Genomic DNA, 20,762 nt, shown 5'->3' with positions numbered 1-20,762 from the left:
AGTCAAACATGTTGTAGAAAAGCGGATCGTTTAATAGTAAGACTGCTGGTGGCAGTGGGTGATTTCAAACTATATACACACAAATGCACAACAATTGACATCTTCAGATCACAAACTACATACAACAGTAAATCCGTTTCAAAGTCACTTTTCCCACAGGGATGATTAAGATACCAGAACTGGTATCACATTTCAATTTTCAGCAAACAAAAAAAAAAAAACTTCACAACTTCTGAGTCCATAAATAAAAACATGCTATACACTGTTCTATAAAAAAATGTACAGGCTATATTACAGTATCTTTCAAAACAACTGTTCTTTTTTGATAACTGGATGTGTAAAAACATTTTTGAAGGGAACCAGGGGTTTGCAGCAGATTCTACTCATTCTAGTCCTGAGATTCTGCTTCAAAAAAAAAGAAAAGAAAAGAAGACTACTCAATGATTTTTTTCCAACACGATTTTGGGCTGCATGTCCTGCAGCTGTTTCAACATGCGTTCAGAGATACTTTTAAAGGCCTTGTCAATAATGATTCTAACCCTATTCAGTGATTTGATTTTAGCGCGGTTGCTGAACTTAACACAAGTGTCTTTGCTGGTTGGACTAAGAATTCTTGTGCATGTTTCTGGATCGACAATTGCCCGAGTCAAAGGAATTTCACATTTTTTTGACTGCGTGAGGAATTGTAAGAACGACATTTCAAATCCCATTGGTTTAAAAGTGGCCAGTGAAGCACTCTGCTCAGCTGTCTCCTCCTGTATGACTGCAGGGGAGGAGGAGTCTGATTCATCATCCCTGCTGTAGACTACGGCAACCTTTTTCATGCGTGGGATTTTCTTGCGCTTAACTATTTTCCCCACCAGTTTTCGAGGGCGCCCACGTTTACGTTTGACCACCAAAGAGCCGTCCGAACTTTCCCCGTTGCAGATTTTGCTGTCGAACAGAGTTGGGATTCCTGCTGGGGCCCTTCGCCGTAGGAGGGGTTTTGGGTGTCCATTTTCTCCTATTTCCTGGCCGTCTGTGGTCACTTCGTTGTCAGACACTTCAGAGGTGTTGTCGGATTTAGAATCGTCACTCCTGATTGGGTGATACTTGTGCTTTGCGAACTTCTTGCAGAATATAAAATGACTTCTTTGCAGTTCCAGGTATTTTTCTGAAAGTCCATGTCCAATGTAATGTTTGACTATGTTTCGTTCCGATTTCAAGACTGCATCACAACCTTTAATCATACAGGGGTACTGTAAAGGGAATTTCTTGGTGCACATTGCAGATGCCTCAACTTTAGATTTCAAGGAGGGTTTCCCATATTTGGTCCAGTGACTGCTTTTTGATTTGTGCATTCTCTTGGCATCCCTTGCCCTCTGTAGGATCTTTTTATTAGTCTCAATGTTTTCCTTTCCGTTACTTGTCTTTGCTATTTGGTAAAGCAAAGTCTTGGGTTTCATCCTGTCTTCCTTCATGTGTTGATTCTTCAGTTTATGCTGGTAAAAGTCATTATGCTTTTTCATGAGATGCCTGAGCATGTTTGACTTTGTGGCGTATGCAAGGTCACAACCTTCAATTTCACACTTGAACATAGCATTTAGTTGTTCTGCTTTGGTTAGCTTCATATCTTTGTGGTGGTCTTTGACGTGCCCTATGTACCTCCAGAAAGAAGTGAAGGATACTGAGCATTCTTGGTGGCCACAAGCAAACCGGCCAAGCTTTACACCAGACAAGATATTGCTGACTCTTTCCACACTGAATTCATGAAGCTGAAAGTAGTGCTGCAAAAGGCTGGGGACTTCTTGGAAAACACGGGAGCAGTCTTTGACGTGGCATCTGAATTCTGAAATTCGAGGGATCACTGGCTGTAGGTCTTCCTCGTCATGGTCCATTTTTTCATCCAGTTCCTCACTCTGGTCCTGGTCCTTGTTTACCTCCAACGCAGAAAGAGCAGACTGGTGAACAGCCCTGTAGTGCAGGATCAGATTGTGCTGGATGGTGAAGGCTGCCACACAGCCCTGATGGACACAACGGTAAGGTCTGTACGGACTCTTTGAGTCACCAGACTTTGGATTCTTTTTCTTCTTCTTGGGAACCTCTATGATTGGTTTAACTATTGGCTGCTTGATGCTGGTAGAGGGTTGAGATGGGCAGTTACGTTTTACTGCCTGTTGGAGTGAATGCACAGGTGTTTTGATCTCCGGTAATGAATGAGTAGCCTTCACGGACTGAGCCGAATACACTGATTGAGAAGCATTCAGGGATTGAGCGGCATTCTTGGATTGATCCACCATTGTGGATGGAGCTGTTAGAGCCTGGTTTTTATTAAGACGCCAGTTATTAACAACAGCAGTTCTGGCCTCTCTGCGCTTCAAATCCAGTTCTTCGATTTCCTTGCCTGATAGTTTGTGTACTGAATGGTAGTGAGTGCGAAGGTTTGAGTTACGAGTGAATCTTTTGTTGCATTTTTGACACTTGTAAGGAGCATATTCACCATACCTTTTTTTGACCACATTCACCATCTCAAGTGTGTAGCTGTGAGCTTTAGAGAGGTGTTTCCAAAGAGCTTCACCTGACAGAGTATTAAAATGGCAGTTCTCACAAGCGAATGGCTTAACAATGTTTGGTGATGCTGGGCAAGGAATTTCAACCTTCACGGGTGATGTGTGGCTGTTTGTATTAGGGCTGATTGGTTTCATTGAAGATGACATATGATCAGACATTTCTCTGACTAAGTTAAGCCTTTCAAATGCACTTTGAATTTCTACCATCAGCTGCTGCTGGCAGGCAGATAATAGTGTGGGCTCGAGATCTGCATCACTGACTGTGACCCTTGTGGGGGACACTACCTCCTGCTTCATGCTAGACGACTCTCTGAAACCAGTAAAGCTCTGTGTGTTTAGTAGTTGTTCAATTGTGCCAGAGGTCCCTTGGATGATTGATGAGTTTTCTTGAATAACTTTTGGTTCACTTGAGGAGTCACTCTTTGCTACATGGGAATTAAGGCCAGCATTACTAGAGGGGCTGCGCATGGGCACAAAAGGCTTTGAATTTGCATTGGGGTCAGTAATGCTTGAATGAAATATACTGTTCCTACGCTGAAGGTCACCTGCCAAAATCTGCTCCCTCAGTCTCTTTTTAATGTCTTGCTCGGTTTTCTTCCTTTGTGTTTCAGCCTGTGTGCCACTTGTTGTTGCTGGGCTAAGCTGACTATCAGGTAAAAGTGGTTGCATCACTGGGTTTGCATTTCTATCTGGTGTCTGAATGCGAGTGAAGCCTTCATTGCTGTTTGTGGGAAGACTTCCTGGATTTTCTGTGAGAATTTGAGAAAGTAGTGGGTCAGGGAATTCACTCCTGGCGAATGTATCGCTTGCCTTAGGATAAGGGGCTGAACTATACGAGTTATCCACTCGCTTCGGCTGGATATTTTCTGTATGCTGTATGACTGAACTACCCGGTAAACGTTCAGATACTCCATAAGGATTTTGGAGCAATGGAATTGTAGCAGGTGTGGGCACACAAAGTTCAGAAATGTTGGAATCGTTCATGATTTGTTTCAGAAGGTCTTCATTTGACTCCCCATTCCCATACAGAGGCACATTATTCTGTGCATAATTAGGAGTTGGGTAATTGTTTGTGACTGTTGATCCATTGGCAACTGCTTGATGGGGCTTCTCCTGTAAAATAGGGCCAGGGTTATAAGGCAACTGTGGCTGTGTGTTGCCAACTGTTTGCTCTGAATTAAGAAGGCCAAGAAATGATGCTGGCAGGTCCGAGTTCAACTCTGACTCTTGGTATGGTTTACAGCTGGTACCCCTTGACAAATGGCCTCCAAGGGACTTGGGGTTATCAAATCCTCTAAAACACTTGCAACAAACAAACTTGCCATCCTTAAGAATAGCTGGCCATTTTGTCCTTGCACTTCTTTTGACTCTCTTTAGGTTTTCAGGGGTGTTTTTAGACACAACTGGGCCATTTTGAGGTTGATTGTTACTGGCGTTTTGGCTTGCACTGGCCAGAGAAGAAAAATGGGACTGCTGGCTTTGTACTGATTTATCATTGCACTTGGACTTATCTGGTACCCTAGAACTGGAAACTACACTGCTTTGCATCAGTGATGCTTGCAACAACGGTTGTTGTGACACTTGATTAGCACTGTCTGTGTACAGGGGCATAACTGACTGGCTCATACTTTCCACAGCCGGTGGCTGCAAAGACTTATCTGGTTGGTTAATTGTTGAACCAATCACAGAGCAAGATGGGACACTGAGTGGCAGAGTGCCACTTGCAGAGATGACGTGTGGCATCACTTGCATATTGGCTGGATAGACTAGGGAAGAGCCACAGTTTTGTATTTGTCCACTTCCAGGAGCCAAAGGCCAGTTTTGACTAACTGGCACTTGGGGCTGTGCAGGTATTGGATTAGTTTCCTCGCCAAGCTGAGAGAGAACTATTGGATTCAAAACATTTTGCATCAGAAGGGAAGCATTCTGGTTGTGGGCAGATGATGGAAGGGAATGTAAAGCATTGTACTTCATGCTTGTACCCACATTTGTGTAAGGAGGTGATTGGATAACATTTTGCCTCTGAACTGAATGGACTTGTCCCTGGTTCAACTGCTGGTTCTGCGATGAGACGACTGGACTGATATGTTTGACTGGAGCGTAGGTTATCTTGATTTTTGTTCGATTAACTTTCCACTGTTCGTAGAAATCTGGGTGAAGAGTTTTCATGTGCTTAGCAACACTTCTGTGAGAGCTGTAGTGCCTGGTACATGTTTCGAACGCACAGTGGAATCGCTCCTTCAGTCCTGGAGGTGTAGCTGTGCTGGTGGAGGAGGTAACCGAGATCTCTGGTCGGTTTCCAGTAAGTGGCTGTGGGACAACTGTTGGTGGGAGTGGTAGGGACATCACTGGCATAGTAGAGTTCTGGAGTTGGGGGGCTGTTGGTAGGTTGTTAGCACACATTATCCCCTGCTGCCCTGTTGTTGGTAAGATGCTGTTGGAGTTGTAACTCACAGATGCAGAATTTACAGTGTTGTGGAACATGTGTGGCTGGCCTTGTAAGACGTCTGCATTAAAGTTATGAGACAAGTTACCTATATTGGCTTTAAATGAAGGTACTGGATGATTCTGTGGAGCTGGTCTCATATAATCCATAGAAGGACCACAGGAACTTTCTCTGTTTCCATGAGTATTAGACGAGTTGGGATTCACAGGCTGAATAACAGAATGATGTAAACTCTGAGTCTGATTGGTTGGGAAAGGTGTATTCTGTTGTTCATGGTTGTCCCTGTATTGGCCTGGTGTCTCAACAGGTGCTGAAGATTTCAGCAAACTCTCCAAAGACAATGGCCCCTCATGTTCAGGAATAGCCCTTTCAGTGTTCCAGTTTTCTTGGGAATTTTCTTGCTTAATGGGAGTATGATTTGCAAGCATTTGTTCAATGAGTGAAGTGCACGGCTTTTTCTTCGGTATCATCTGTTCAGGAGATGGACATTCCTCTTTTTTGGGAGCATGCTCTTCCTTGTGTGCAGCCAGCTGCTGCTGTGAATGAAAAACCTTTCCACAATCCGCAACTCTACAAGTAAATGTTTTATAATGCTGTGCCTCATGGTCGTAGAGTTTGAAGGGCTCATTGAAAATCTTGCCACAATTTGGAAATATGCATCTAACCTTAAAAGTACTGTGTGTTTTCCTGTGTACCATGAGTTCAGTGTTGGACACAAAACCTGCCTTGCAGTTCAGCTGTATACAGATGTAAGGCTTCACACCACAGTGGACCTGCAAATGATCATTTAAATGGGTGACATTAATAAAGTAGCGGCGGCAGTAATGGCAAATAACTTTTTTACTCTGCATCTCGAGAAAAATCTTAGCCTCCTCGTTGTCCCCATGACCTTTAACATGTGCCACAAGATTTTTGAAAAATTTGTAGCTTCTTCTGCAGTCTCCAACAGGGCACACATTGTCATCACTACTGTCCATGTTAGACTGAGCCTCACAGACCTTAGCTTTATGCACTAACCCGCCGTTTTTTCTTTGAGAATCAGCTTTTGCATGGAGTCCATTTTCTCTCTTTGCATTAAACCCTGCAATAACAGCTGTAGGATCGGCCAGTTTCTTGTTTGTTTTAATTGAACTCAACCTTTCGTTACATGACTGCTTTACATGTGACGCCACGTGTGGAACCAATGTGTCTTTTGAGGTAAAGGTTTCAGCACATATCGGGCAGCTGTACACTCCCTCGCTAAAATGAGTCTGTGCATGGCGGACAATCCGGTGGCCCAGAAACTCCTTGTCACACAGCACACAGTACTGCATGTATGCCTGCCAGTTTCTAAACCGTGCAGATACAAATCCTTTGTCTCTCAGTTTCTTCATCTCTCGGTTTTTTTGTTTCCGGTCTGTTATATCCCCTAGTTCATAGGTGCCACTTACTAAGTGGTCGGGTAGATTATTGAACTCCTCCTGATTGAAGAAGTCTTCCTCTTCCTCTGGATCCTCAGTATCATTTAGTAAATCAATGGACGACACTATGGAAGCTTCTTCACCCATTAGTGCCAGACAATTACGCTTAAGTGTTTTCCAGTCCAAGAATTCAGGGTCAAAAGGCCACTGGGTTTTAAAAACCAACAGGAGCTCGCAGCGTAGCGAGTTAGAGACAGGCATATTCTCCTCCTCTAGTTTTTGATCTGGTTCATTGTAAAGAGTCTCCACAGCGTAGTACGAGTCCACTGTGGGCTCCAAGAGGAACTCTGTCAGCTGGCAGGCTCGCTTCACCTCCAGGTCAGTGGGTAGCAAACAGGAAATAGTTTTACACACAGTGGCCTTGGTGCTTCCATCATCTGAGGCCATCCGCAGAGCCCTTATGCACATTTCAATGCAGACTGGCAGTCCAACGCTGTCCATCTATAAGATAAATAAAGCAGAATGATTTAGACTTTAAACACACAACAAACTACTCAGAAACTCATAACTCTCTTCTCAGTTGAATATCTTGACTAAATTATCAAACTGTATCCCTTTTTGGAAAAACAAAAGATAAAGATTATTACAAGTTATCTAAATATGCAAGATTGCCCCTAAGAGTCAAAGATTTGTATCATCAGTTGATAAACCAGGACTCATCTCGTATTTTATCAGCCTAAATTTTTCACTTTTCTTGTTCAACTTCCAATTGTACAGAAGGATAAGGGAAGGCAGCAAGGCAGGCTGTAAACTTTATGGAGTCAGAATGACTCCTCAGTGTTTATTGTTCAGAAGGTTTTAACTCCAGTGGTACTCATCTCCGAAACCAAAGAAATTGCTGATTAAAAAGGTAAAAGTTATTTACGAAGCAGTTTTAGGTAATAAAAACAAACTAATTTCTCTGCAGTCATCATCAACGGTAGGGAGCAAGAAAGTTTGCGCAGATTCAGAAACATTTGTTTGAAAAATGATCATCAAACATGCAGATATGTGTGGGAGAGTGAAAAATAATGAAAGTTGAGGGTTTAAAAGTGATAGTAACTTTTCTTCTACACTGGGCCCTCATGTATTCAATACCTGAGCAGCTGACTGTTTACTGACCTCTGACTGGATGACCTTGATGAGGAAAAGGATGTGGTACACGGTCTTGGACAGTAAGGACATCTGGCGGCATTTGTCGAGGAAGGCCTGCTGCGATGGCTCCAACCGCTTCAGCAGCTTGCTCCAGAACAGAGTGAGCTCCCTGATTTCATGTAAAGGAATTCAATGCACAATCATCTTCTACAATCAAGTACAATGATTCATTTATTCTGACTCACATCAACTATTCACTTCACCGTTTTTTTTCATGTTTTTTTAGTGCTTTGCATTTCCGCATGGGACCCCCAAAAGAACTGTGCCTGGAGACCTCCACTGTACCTATTTTAGTGATTTATTGTAAGAAACGCTTGAAGCAGAAGACATCATGCACTGAAATAAATCAACTAATCGCATGGTCTTGCATAAATTTTAAGATGTGATATTTATCAGTTCTTGTAAATTTTAGAAATGAAAAGGTGCAGATTATGCGACTAAGAAAATACCTTTGTTTTGTTTTACCTTTTTTAGGATTAATCTTTTCACTCTGATGAAAGGAAGGTGTTTTCGTTTCCTTACCAGGCACAGTATGTATCTGCTTGCAGAAGCTGTCGAGTTAGGAAGGCTGAACATAAGCTGAAAGCTGCAGTCTCGTCTCCTTCTGACTCCAGGTTACAGATCATCTCTAATGCATCACGACAGTCCTCCTTTGAAAGCTGCAGGAGTAAAGCGTACAGTACAGTTACAGTGTATAGTAAGAACATATTTCACTATCATCAATATCAATAAGCATAAAGAACACATTCATAAGCTTCGTCATGTACTGACAGTCTAACAAGTTCATTGAAAGAGTAGTCTGCCATCTTGTGGTTGAGCAACTTATTGAAAAAGGACTCAGTGGATTCAGTAGTTTGCAATGATAAAAGGAAGGCTGAGCATGCTGAATTTCTTCTGTAGGTGTACGATAGGTATGTTCAAACTAAAAGTGAAACTAGTGCTGGGCGATATATTGTGAAGCTCGATTCGATCGATATTTAATTAATGCTTGATATGGAAAAGGGAACATCGATTTTATTTTTTAAACTACTTCAAAGTTTTCTCGTGATATTTCGCTGCTCTGCGAGATTTCTGCGGCAGCGCTTGTTGCGCGGAGATGAAAGGGCGGAGGAGACTCCACTCCTGCCGCTGAGTAGCCTAGCTCTCAGCGCTAGTAAGCGACCAAGATAGGATAGGATAATACTTTATTGATCCCCAGAGGGGAAATTCGGGCGTTGCAGCAGCACAGACAAGTAGCTCAAAATACACATTAAACAGAATAGATAAGATAAATAAAAATAAAAATAGGGGGTATATACAAGTACAAAATGAATGATGAAGTTAACTATGCATAAAATTGAGACATTATTTGCAGAGAATGACAAGATAAAGTGACAAGTGATGATTAAAGTGACTTGGTATGATAAATAGCAGCAAGTAATGTAAAACAGCAGAGAAGAGAGGCAGTGTTGTAACACAGTAATGCAGAGACCAACATGGAGGAGAAAGAGAAAGATGCGAGCGAGGCTGAATTACTTCCAAAAAAAGGGCACATAATGCAGGGCTCAACATTATAACTGGCCCACTGGCCCGGATGAATGATTGACAGAGTCCGGGCCAGCTGATTGCACGTAGCAGCAGTATATCGAGTCATATCGAATATTGACATTAGGCAAAAAAATATTGTGATATCAAATTCAGGCCATATAGCCCAGCACTAGGTGAAACCAATTCTTAATGTGGCGCATATTATAAACTAAGTCAATATGAAGCAAAAATACACATATTTGCACAGGCGGGTGGAACTATTTTCAAATTGACTGAGGAATTTGCACCCAGCTTCAAAGCATGACTTCAGACTTTCAGCAATTCTGCAGCATAATCGGTTTGTTTTTGGCATCATTTTAACATATTTATTTCAATAAAATTGAAGGAACATCTGTTTATTTTAGGTTTACTGCTGTAGTACGCCCGATTTCAGCTTTTGAGAGATCCTTGCTAACACTTGTGGCGAACTGTCTCGTTTCACACAGACAAATTATCTGACCACAGGATGAAAGATTTAAAAAAAATCTATAAATAGTCAAAATGGTCTCACACTGCAGATGTCTGCTGGATTTAAAAAAATATATAGAATGCAAACTCAGATAGGTTATACCCCATTCTTTGTGAACCTCTGACACTTTGACAAATGTTTTCTTTTGTTGGTTACCGATTCATATTTAAGCAGGATGCTAATCTCCACTGTGGAGCTGCACTCACCACTTCCATCAGCTGATCCTGATCTGAGGTAGCACAGAGGCAGACGAGGTACATCTGCTTGAAAGACCCGCTTCCCTGAAAGGCAGCACACTCCGAGCATGTCTTCGCCAGTAGTGCAGCTTTCTCCGACTGGCTGTCCTTCATCAGCTGCTTCACTCTCATCTCTGACAGCACCGTCCCCTCCTGCACCAGGAACTCCTCAACTGAAAAACAAAGAATATTCAAAACAACATTGTTTTTATAATTCTATAAAAGTTGATTAAATAGCTTTGTAGAGGCAAAAGACTTGGACCAAAGACGTTTGTCTTTGTCCCTTATACCAATAGAGAGTACATTCACAGAGTGCAGAGCAACAATTGGGTTAGGGTTAGGCCCATGGATCACAGACACACTATCATAAAATAGCAAACGTTATGTGCAGTACAGAACGTTAACGTTTTTGTCAGCCAGATACATTTTTACAGCCAGGTGCTGCTTTTAAACCATTTGCATGGGCATGGTAAAGCAATAAGGGGTCTGTTACACTCCAAAAGGACTTCAAGTATATCTCAGTAATGAATTCTGATAAAGTCAACATGTGAGAAACACTAATTTATCCAAAGCTATTCATCGTTTTTATTTACATATGCTGGTTACCGTCATATCACTGTTATCCCCCCCCCAAAAAAATCCTGGCTCTGGATCAAATAATTCTTCACTTCAGTGAGGTCAAACTGCCCGCCCAGCTCTTTCTTCAACTCTCAAAAGAGTTGTGTTAATCCTGACTCTGTAGCTGCTTCCTGTATTTAACGTAGAAAATCCAGCAGAATATGCCTCTTTCACCTTTTCAACATTTATTTAAAGTTTTAACACCAATACTGTGGACAACATCTGCTCTTGGACAAATTTGCAGAGAATTTTTGCAGTGCAGACCGGTACAGCAGACATGGATGTGAAGGAAACATACAACTTCAGGTATGTTTTGACATAAATAACAGTGAGGTCACTAAAAAGTGCTAGAGTAGTCATAGGTTGAAATGCCATGCACTGTCACTGTTGGCACTGTTTCTTAGCAGGGAGTGTGAATATTGCCCACAAGTGGACTAAATCACACACAGGCTTTCTAAAAAAGGGGAGGAACCTATCTTGAAACATCCAAATGAAAATAAAGAAGTGAGCAGAAGGTTAGATAAGAAATTAACTTTGGAGGGAAAGCCTGTGTGGATTATTGTTTTAAGTCTGTGTCTCTTGTTGTGTAGCAGGCTGCTCGTAATAAAACAATAAAATTACAGCTTTTTGCAGGATTTGACTGGCCATATCAAATACTGTCAAAATCCATGTAAACAGAAATCTAAATGTTTTCCCCAAGATAAATGCAAAACTATAGGTAACCATCATGAGACTGAAATATATATTTCTTACACTTGTTTCCACTCAAATGAGAACACAACACAAACACTGATTGAGTCAAATGTGCATGCTGCAGCTCACGTAAAGTTATTTAAATAAAGATGGATCTACTTGTTTTTGAATAGCGACATTACAAATAATAATAATAAATGTTCACAGAAGAGACTCACCTTGTTCAGTTGGCAGGTTCTCATTGGACAGGAGGCCTTGCAGGACTCTGTTGGTCCAAACTCCGTCATAATGGCCAAGAGCAGACAGCAGGGAGAGCTGAGTGATCCCATTCTCCTGCAGCTTACTGGAAGAAAACTGTAAACAACAGGAAGACACTGTCACTCAGAGACACAATTCAAGAGTCATGAGACTTTAGCTGCTATTAAACTAATTTCATCCATAAAATCTCTCGGTCTCTAGAGAAAGATAAGTGCTGTATTAACATTCAGTCTCTCATATTCTTATATCTAAAATATCATAGCACAGTTTTCGCATACTTCTTCGCAGAGGGGAGAAAAAAACATTAGTTCTGAAGTTGCACTACAAGAAATATCCATATAGCTTTAAAATAAATAAGAATCTTGTGCTGTACCTGCACACATGATTTGAACTCCTTCCATATAACATCTGGGACGTCCTCCTTTAGTGAGAGCAAAAGCTCCACAAAACTCCTGCAGAAAATAAATAGACAATCAGCAAAAATAACACATTAATCTTTGTCTGTACTAGAAAAAACTAAGAATAAAGAAAGCTGTAAATTAGACTTTTAAGGAGGATTTCATTCAGTATAATGATTGTGTATTATAGGGGCTAATTCTAGTCTTCAGTTAACCACGGGTTTGTGTTCTAATGGTACTTACAGTGAGAGCCTCTCCACCACAAGAGGAACACTTTCACACTGCAGGGACAGATGCTGCGAGGCCTGGGCGTAACTCTGTAGGGCGACTATGTACACTTCCACCAGCGGTAAAGGCTCTTCTTCTATCCTCCACCGGCCCGCATACTCCAACAGCGTCTACGGAAAGGGAGCCACAGTCAAACAGGGATGAGCATTTTTTTTTATATAGAAAGAGGCCACAGGAAAGTCTTTGTGTAGCTGAGATTATTCAAAATACCACTAAGGACCACCAGTAGAGCTGTGCATCTTCACTGGTCTCAACATTACGATAATCCAGTCATCCACTCAATTTGATACTCGATGCATCCTTCATTTAGTTGTGTTAGGCTGCTACTACTGAAAACACCTCGTTTCCTGATATGAATGTTTCACATTAAAAGCACTACAACAAGAGATAGGCCGGGAACTTTTATTGTGAAGAGCTTGTCGAAAATATAATGTGTAACATCGAACGAACGCAGCTTTAGAGGAGCTACACTTAGAGGTGATTCTTGATGACTCTGTCTGGAATCAACTATGTTTATAGCTGCAACTTTAACTACAAGTCACTGCCACAGCCCCCTTCTTTTATCTTGGACTTAAGACAGCAAGACATCAGTTTAAACACACCTTCAGCAGGTAACCCCCTGGTGTATTGATTGTGCTAATCCAGACTGTGGTCGGCTAAAGAGACACGTCAAGCCATTTCAGCACATAGCCCATCACTGTAAGCACTGACACCAGGAGCAGCGCAGACCTGTGGTCAGCAAGCACAGGACACTGATTCAATTTATGTTGTTTTCCGTCACAAATCCCAGTGTTAGCCTACGTTACTTTTGTTTACTCACCACCATGGGGGTTTGGTTGAACTAACTCACTTTACTCTGCGCAAAACACCCGAATTTGGCGGTTGGCAGATGCTTTTTCCAACTTTTGTCAGCATTTATTATGTCCAGTCCCTATATCGATGCATCAATAGACCACGTTTGCATCGATCAACGATGAATTTCAACGCAGAACCAATCAAATTATATCAAGACTGAACTCCTCCACTGCTCTACAGCACCATCCATCGTCACAGGCAAAATGCCAATCATGAAGTTTGAAGTTGACATAACTATCAGTCGCATCACAGTGGCCACACCTATAATTCATACAGTTCATGGCATTATTTCCTCTCAATTTACTTATATTGTAAAATAAAAACTAAATTTTTAACTGCTCCACACATTATAGGCTCATAGTCAGTCTGAACATTTATGCTGACCTTGTTTTTGGTTTTGGGCTGCAGTTTTGTCAGATTTGATACATGTAGGAGAAACAAAAAACACAGCTCTGCTCTCAGAGCACGCTCACTATCTCAAGCCGTTTTCACATATGCACTCTGGATAATATCTAGATATTTACAGGAGGAGTTCCCCGGAGATTCTCCCGACCTAGCCGTTCACATATGCTCCTCACAGCGGGGCACTATCCCTGTCAGAGGGGAGGGGGATTGGGGGATTTCCTGAGGTAAGACGTGACGTAAAAAACAACGCGGAAGTAGCGGCCGAAGCAACAGAGTCCGCTACACAACGTTATAATGAGAATATTTTCCTTTATATCAATGCTATGTGTAGTCCAATGGAATGACAAAATCCACAAAAAGAGTGGAGAACAACATAATGCAGCGGTCCACCCCCGTTAGACACGGATAGGTCCCCGCTGTGAGGTGCATATGTGAACAACCAGATCAGAAGTGCATATGTGAAAAATAACAGGTTTAAAGAACATTAGTTCTTTTCATAACCGGCAGAACCATTACCTGATGAGCAAAGGGTGTGAGCTTTACCACTGCTTACATTTGATAAAGTTAATCTAAGGTCAGGACTTCTTCAGTGTCGACCGTTCAAAGCCTTTTAAATCAATCCAATAATCTGCATATGTCTCCTCCTCTCTAAAATAAACAGACCCATTGATTAAAACTTGGGACTGCAACATATTGCCGGGTAGATTAAATACAAATTTAAATTAACTAACCCGACTAGTCTTATGGTAAGAAAAGGCTCCGAAAACAGTAAATATTGAGCACAATTGACTCAAATTGTTGGTGGGAGAACAACTTAATTTGGTTTCCAGAGTGTGGCTAACATTAGCAGCACAAGCATCATCAGCCTTCAGTCCTCCACATGAATGCTTAACAACATGCTCGTGCTCAAGGTTACTCATTGCTCCAGTTGATATGCCTTCATTCATAGATCAAAACACTGCAAAACTGCTGCTTCTACAACCTGCTATCGAGATGCTATCCGTTCACTGTGGTTGTTTACATCTGGGCTGTAGAGCGAGGAGAGCAGGTCCATTAACTGGGCGCCTACATTACAGCACAAGATTTGACCAGCATAGAAGTCCAAAGTATTAATAAATTGTTAAACTGAACAGTAATTCAGGTGCTGACTAGAGAGGGTGTTGATGTTTAACTATTTGCTGTCGAATTAACACATACATCCCTAAAAAAAAAAAAAAAAATCACTGAATAAAGTGGTTTCAGGTTTATAACCTGAGTTTCTCCAATGCGTCAGCGGATACAGAAGATCCAATGAGGCGGCTTCAGCCAAACCATTGCTAATGTCCAAATTTCCTATCACTTTCTTGTTCCTCTGATCCACATTTCTCTCTGTCACAGAAGAAACTCTCTCCAACGGAAGTTCAAACTAAGCATTGCACAATACATGCAAACCAAAACAGACCACACGCTTTTGTATCATTGATTTAATTCAAAAATAAAGTTGGTGGATGCAGGTATAAAAACTGAGAGGAACAAGTCTATTTGCAGAGTAATTAGAAAACCTGCTCTCTCCTTTGGCATTGTGCTTTCAGCTGTCAATAGCAGAGGGCTGACGCAAGTGTGGTTAAAGCTGGAGGAGTTGTTTTTAAGAAGATAGGCTCGTAAAGAAAGTAGTTTTAAACAATATTGATCGAATATAGCAATGAAATGCACAGCAGTAACGATTTCATACTTTAACTGCAAATTGATAGATTTAAGAGGCCTATTATACAGCATCAACAACCCATTACGTCTGACCTTTTCAACTACACATCCAGTAAACACTGCAGTATACAGACACACTACCCACTGCAATAACATAAGATTGTTCTACTCTTTTTTGGTAATTAAAGATCAGCCACAAAAAAAATCAGCCTTACTTCTAACATCAGTGTTTGTTGTTAGGTTTTTCTGACCAGATAACTTGTCATCATGACTGCACATCTATGAAGTATGATGAAAGCAGCAAAACTGAGCGAGAAACAATTTGACCTTTAAAGGAGCAATATGTATCTCTGACACGTATTTGTATGTGGTACTGCAGGCCAAAATCTAAATATTGGAGAGAGCCGTCTCCTCCCTAGAGTTGATGCGAACCCAGCTTAACATGTCACGGATGCGGAAGCTTCAGTGTGTAGCCAGCTCTGTAATGCAGAAAAATTTATGTGTTCTGACCTCTCAATTTTTCAAAAACATCTACAATATTTATCCTAATTTTACCACGTTAAGCTTATTAGAAAAATGAATTTTTAGTGGGTTATAATCAAGCTACATCTGAACCAGTTAGCTTGCCCATTTCCATCGCTGCAACACCTTTTGGTTTGCTGTGATAACTGGGCACATATCAGACAAACTGAGGGATGTCCAAAACAGTAGTGTGGGGTTGCCTTAAAACCGCCTACCTTCTCTGATCAAAACAGATAGGTTTGGCTGGGAATCAAAACTTAGGAGGAGGACATACTGGCTGCTGTGTTGTTGTCAGAGAAGCCAACACTTCAACATAGCATGTTTGCTTAATGTGTAAAGATGTAGTACGGTCCTGTTATTTATAGCCGTTTTCACATATGCATTCTGGATAATACCTAGATATTTACAGGAGGAGCGCTCCAGAGATTCTCCCGAACTAGCCGTTCACATGTGCTTCTCACAGCGGGGCACTATCCCTGTCAGAGGGGAGGGGGGGCTCCCGAGGTAAGACGTGACGTAAAAACAACAACACGGAAGTAGCGGCCGGAGCAACAGAGTCCGCTACACGACGTTATAATGAGAATATTTGCCTTTATATCAATGCTATGTGTAGTCCAATGGAATGACAACATCCACAAAAGAGTGGAGAACAACATACTGACGAACAGAAAACATAATGCAGCCGTTTAATTACGTGCACAGAGATCGTAGTGGTGGCGTGCAGACACTGTAGCCGGTCACTATATATAAACGTCATTCTCTTTCCATTGGCTCAAATTGAAATCTCCGGAGTATATTCGGCCGTGTTCAGACATCAGCTCCTCCGGATTATCTGCGGAAAAAATACTAGAGGTCTGGCCGGAGAAACTCCGGGTAATATCGGAGTAAAAAACTTGGCTGTTGCGTTCACACATACAGCTCCTCCTGGAAATCTCCGGAGTTTTTCAGGAGATTTCTGTATGCGTGAAAAGGGTTTTTGAGTTCAGTGGACATCTTTTCTATTTGTCCTTTGAATATTACAATTGTAGTTATTTACCTTGATAAATCCAGAGTAAGGAGATGTGTTTAATGTGAATATTGTGATGATGATGCAGCTACAACATAAACAAATAACAAAAATAGGTTATACTGATTTAACTACATCTGGTATCGAAAAGTATCGACGTATCGAACTTTTTAACAACCTTAGCCTTGTCTGGTCCTTTCCGGGGAGAGACGGATCTTTTCTGTTACCTGAGGTCTACGTGATCACCGCGAGACAATCAGCGTGCACGCGCATGTAGCCAAACAGACAGGACTAAAAGCTAACGTCAAGCTAACACCTCTTTAACCCGATATTTACATGTAACCGCAATACTGAGCATACCTACCACATGGATTAGAATATCATTGTGTTATTTCAAGTGCAGTGGATCCATCAAACAGAAGGTAACAACATATTAAATGATTTCTTGACGGTCAGACTCAGCTAACGATCTCAGCTAAAAAGCTTTTAGAGCTAACCATGTTCACGCTGTTATGTGTTGTTCTCACTGATTCTCTACAGTGAAACCCATGCCTTTTACTTTTATTCTGCAAAAGGACAAGTCAGTCAAAGTAAACACCTTCCTATAGAAGCACATTTTATATTTCCCGGATTATTCAGGAGGCACAACGACCCGTTATGATTAAAGGCTAGCTGGCTAACGCTAGCTCAGTGAAATGTGTGGATAAAATAACTCACCCTGCAGAACTCCTGGCAGAACTCAGAGGAGGACTGGACCGGGGAGTCATTACCCTCTCGGACGACCACTTCCTGCAGTTCTTGTAACCGTTGTCTTAATTCCCTGATGGTTTCAGTGATTCGGTTCTCAGGACTGCGGTCCTGCTCGGCCTCCTCGTCCGCCATCTTCACACCCTGCTCCGGCGCGTACAACTACTGCGTGATGACGTAACAGCGATGTTTACGTAGTGACGCTACGACTGCACTAGGTCACATCTATGGGTCACATCGGGGCTGTTGTAAAAGATGAAAATACTAGAGTTTCAGTGTGACACATACTTTATGATAAATCTTATTAAAGGCGTACGTCTAGCAAAGTTTTACATCCACACATGTACATTTCACCAAATTTAAACCTAGAAAGAAACAGAGTAATAGGCCTATATTTAAAATAATGTTTCTTATTGTTTATAATTTGGGTACCTCTTTGTAGACCAACAGGGTGCGATTAGTAAAATAAACAGGGGGGTTGAAACGTTTTTATTCCAGAAAAAAATTATGAAAGACAGTGGCCCTATAGACTTTGCAGCCTTTTAGGCTATTTCTTTCAGAATAATGTTTTATTCCTAGACCTTCCCGTTAATACAGGTGCGTAGTGGGAGAGCAAAAAGTTTTTTGACCGCAGTGAAAATGTTGTTTTTTAAAGTCTAAATGCAAACAAATATAATTGAAACTGAATATTTCGTTAGATAAAAACATGTTGTGAATTTTGGAAATAATTACGTTGATCTTTTTTTTTGTAATTTTGACTTTTGGACTTCCCAATGCTCTGAGATTATGACTTCAGGCGGCATGCCTGATGACGTATCAGACTACCAACTGGGAATTTCCGACTTCCGAGATCAACTGGAACGCAGCATATTCTGTTCTCGAGATCATTTTAATGAACGATCAGATCTGTAGTAAAATTCCGTCACCGACAATAACTTTACTTTACGTCAAATGATTTTAATCGAGCTAAAATAAATATGTCTCAAACTGTTAAAGGAAAAGAAACAGAACGGACATGTTAACATCAGCAGCCGACGGTGAAATGTAATATGAATCAAACATGATTTGTACAAGGACTCAAAACGGGCTGATCATATTCTATCAAGACTTCAACAGGTTGACTTTAGTGTTAATTTTCTTTAGTTAATATTTAAGACTTCAACAGGTTGACTTTAGTGTTAATTTTCTTTAGTTAATATTTAAGACTTCAGCACACTACTAGGAATCAATTCAACAGTTTACAGTTGATTTGTTGTGACTTTGGTTCAGCATATTCAGAATTTGTTCAGAAATACTTTTCTTGCTTTGCTCCATGATTATGTGGCTCATATGATATATACTAACTTTCCTGTTATTAAAAGTATTTCTGTTCAACAAGATTTATTTCAATTTAAAATGCTCTTTTGGATATTTCATGATCATTTTTGTCTGTTATAACTTTTTAGTTTAAAGAGTTTAAATTTGAAACCCTCAAATAACGAAGCAGTCTCAAATCTGTTTGAGGAATTACTGCTAATAAAATGAAATCTACTTTGCATACAGTACATCCTCTGATAAATAAAGTGAAGTACTTTGATTGCATTTCTGTGGTGTTCCTGTAGGTGACCATGATGCAGCCTCTCTCTAAATTAATTCTCATATGATTGGACCGTTTTATTGTAACCCCTATCAGCATCAGTGTCCGATTCTTTTAATGGGTATTTACCACACAACACCAAATCAGTACATTGAATTTACTTTTTTTTTTTAGTCAAATACTGACGCTACTTCTGCATATTTCTCATGAAGCACAAGAATCCAACTGACTGCAGTTTCTGCTCACACTGCTGAAATCACGTCTCACTGTTTAAGTTGTACTGTGAGTAGTTAGAAATAATAAATCAACGGGAGACACTGTGGTGCAGTGTGTGGTAAAGTCAATTGCTATGTACCAATGAACACAATACTTTTCTGCAGCATCATGTTTTACCACGTTAACTTCATCATTACACCTCATTATATTGGACCGCCTGCACCCAGCACTTTTGTGAATAAGAATGGTCAAAAGACGTTTCACACGCGCCCTTTTTGTGACGCGCTGAGAGCCTGAAACAGAACGCCTGCAGACAAAGTTCATAATCAGCTCATGCTATCAGATATCTTTATCTGGAGCTTCTGGCTTTGTTAAACCAGCTTACTTTAAAGAAAGCCTGGATATGTTGAACTTGCTTCAGGGCAAACAACAACTAACCCAAATACTGATCAATAACTTAAACAACAGCCCAATACCGCCACCTAGTGTCTAAAGTGAGTTTTGTCTAAACTAAATTTGTTGATGTGTTTGCACTTCAGAAATAAAAGTTTCCATGGCTAACAAAAACCAGTATAAACCGGTTCAGCTCATCTGTCTGTCAGACATGAAGAGAGAGGACACTTGGCTTCCATGTACGAGGAACACAAGTCCCAGATTGTGTCACTCTTTCAGGTAAGTGATAGAAGAAGGAGTATTACAAACTCATAGCCACAGTCCATCTAACACTGAGTTAATACTCTATTATATTGTCTCTATGTATATTAAATTATACAAGCTTCTGATGCTTCTCAGGTGATATCCACCGAAACAGCAGCATCAATCTGTTAGCTCAAAAGTTAATTATTGTAACCCTGTTTATGTCGTGGTTATATGAGAATATTTAACATTAGTTTAATTCATCAGGCTGGCCCATGTGATGACAGTTTAAATATTTTTCAATAGAAAGTGGCAGGAACACTTTTGTCTTAAAACATAAATTCATAAAGCTGATCATATTATTGGATTTATCCTGTCCTATTATATATTTAGTTTTTCCTCTTAAATAGTTCTCCTGTCTTTAATAGGAAAACAAAAACATGATCAGCTACTTTTTTACAAAAGCAAACTTTAGAACCTGAAGTTTAGCAGAACCTGAGGACAGATCTTATTTCAGGTCTGAGGCAGAAACATCACATCAAAATTCATTTTATTTCACATTTAACTCCATGATTGTTTTTCTTTATAACAGAAGATGCCTTCAGATTCAGATCCATCAACAACCCCTGACAACATGGAGGACTCGTCCCCTGAGCGTTTCCTGTCCTCTCTCGATGGTGTTCTTCTCTTCAGTTATTAACTCTTGAAAACAGTAGCACAAAATGCCAGACTGTTTGACAAGTCTGTGATTGAATAAATGGAAATGGAATCTCATGCGTATCTTGTTATGCTTATTGGCTTTAAATGTTTAATATTAAATAAATTTGAAGGCCATTTATCTCAGACGAGCCCGGCTGTGACAAGTTGAGCTCTCCTGTTGTCTTAGCTGTTGTTAGTCAAGAAGAAATTAATGTCAGTTCAAGGCCTTTTTTAATTGTGAGCTATAAACTTAACTGCTAAATTATTTAACTGTGACCAACACGTTGTAGTACTCCAGTTAA

General features: G+C 40.7%; 1 protein-coding gene and 1 long non-coding RNA gene across 2 annotated transcripts; one reads left to right on the top strand and one right to left on the bottom strand.

Moving 5' to 3' along the window:
* Positions 1-9: 9 nt before the first annotated feature.
* Positions 10-17,485, bottom strand: znf292b (zinc finger protein 292b). The gene is made up of 8 exons (XM_061052645.1): positions 17,304-17,485; positions 12,071-12,225; positions 11,803-11,881; positions 11,390-11,525; positions 9,831-10,033; positions 8,112-8,248; positions 7,557-7,698; positions 10-6,896 (listed from the first exon to the last, which is right to left on the bottom strand). Exons 1-8 carry the CDS (start codon positions 17,466-17,468, stop codon positions 438-440), a joined length of 7,476 nt encoding a protein of 2,491 aa, XP_060908628.1. The 5' UTR covers positions 17,469-17,485; the 3' UTR covers positions 10-437.
* Positions 17,486-19,079: 1,594 nt separating this feature from the next.
* LOC132984575 (uncharacterized) lies at positions 19,080-20,535 on the top strand. Its single transcript, XR_009674972.1, has 2 exons — positions 19,080-19,797; positions 20,354-20,535. It is a non-coding gene; the product is annotated as an uncharacterized LOC132984575 (long non-coding RNA).
* Positions 20,536-20,762: the final 227 nt, after the last annotated feature.

This window comes from Labrus mixtus, chromosome 12 (genome assembly GCF_963584025.1).
Source record: "Labrus mixtus chromosome 12, fLabMix1.1, whole genome shotgun sequence".
NCBI classification, from domain to species: domain Eukaryota; kingdom Metazoa; phylum Chordata; class Actinopteri; order Labriformes; family Labridae; genus Labrus; species Labrus mixtus.
This window is presented reverse-complemented; position numbering and strand designations above follow the sequence as displayed.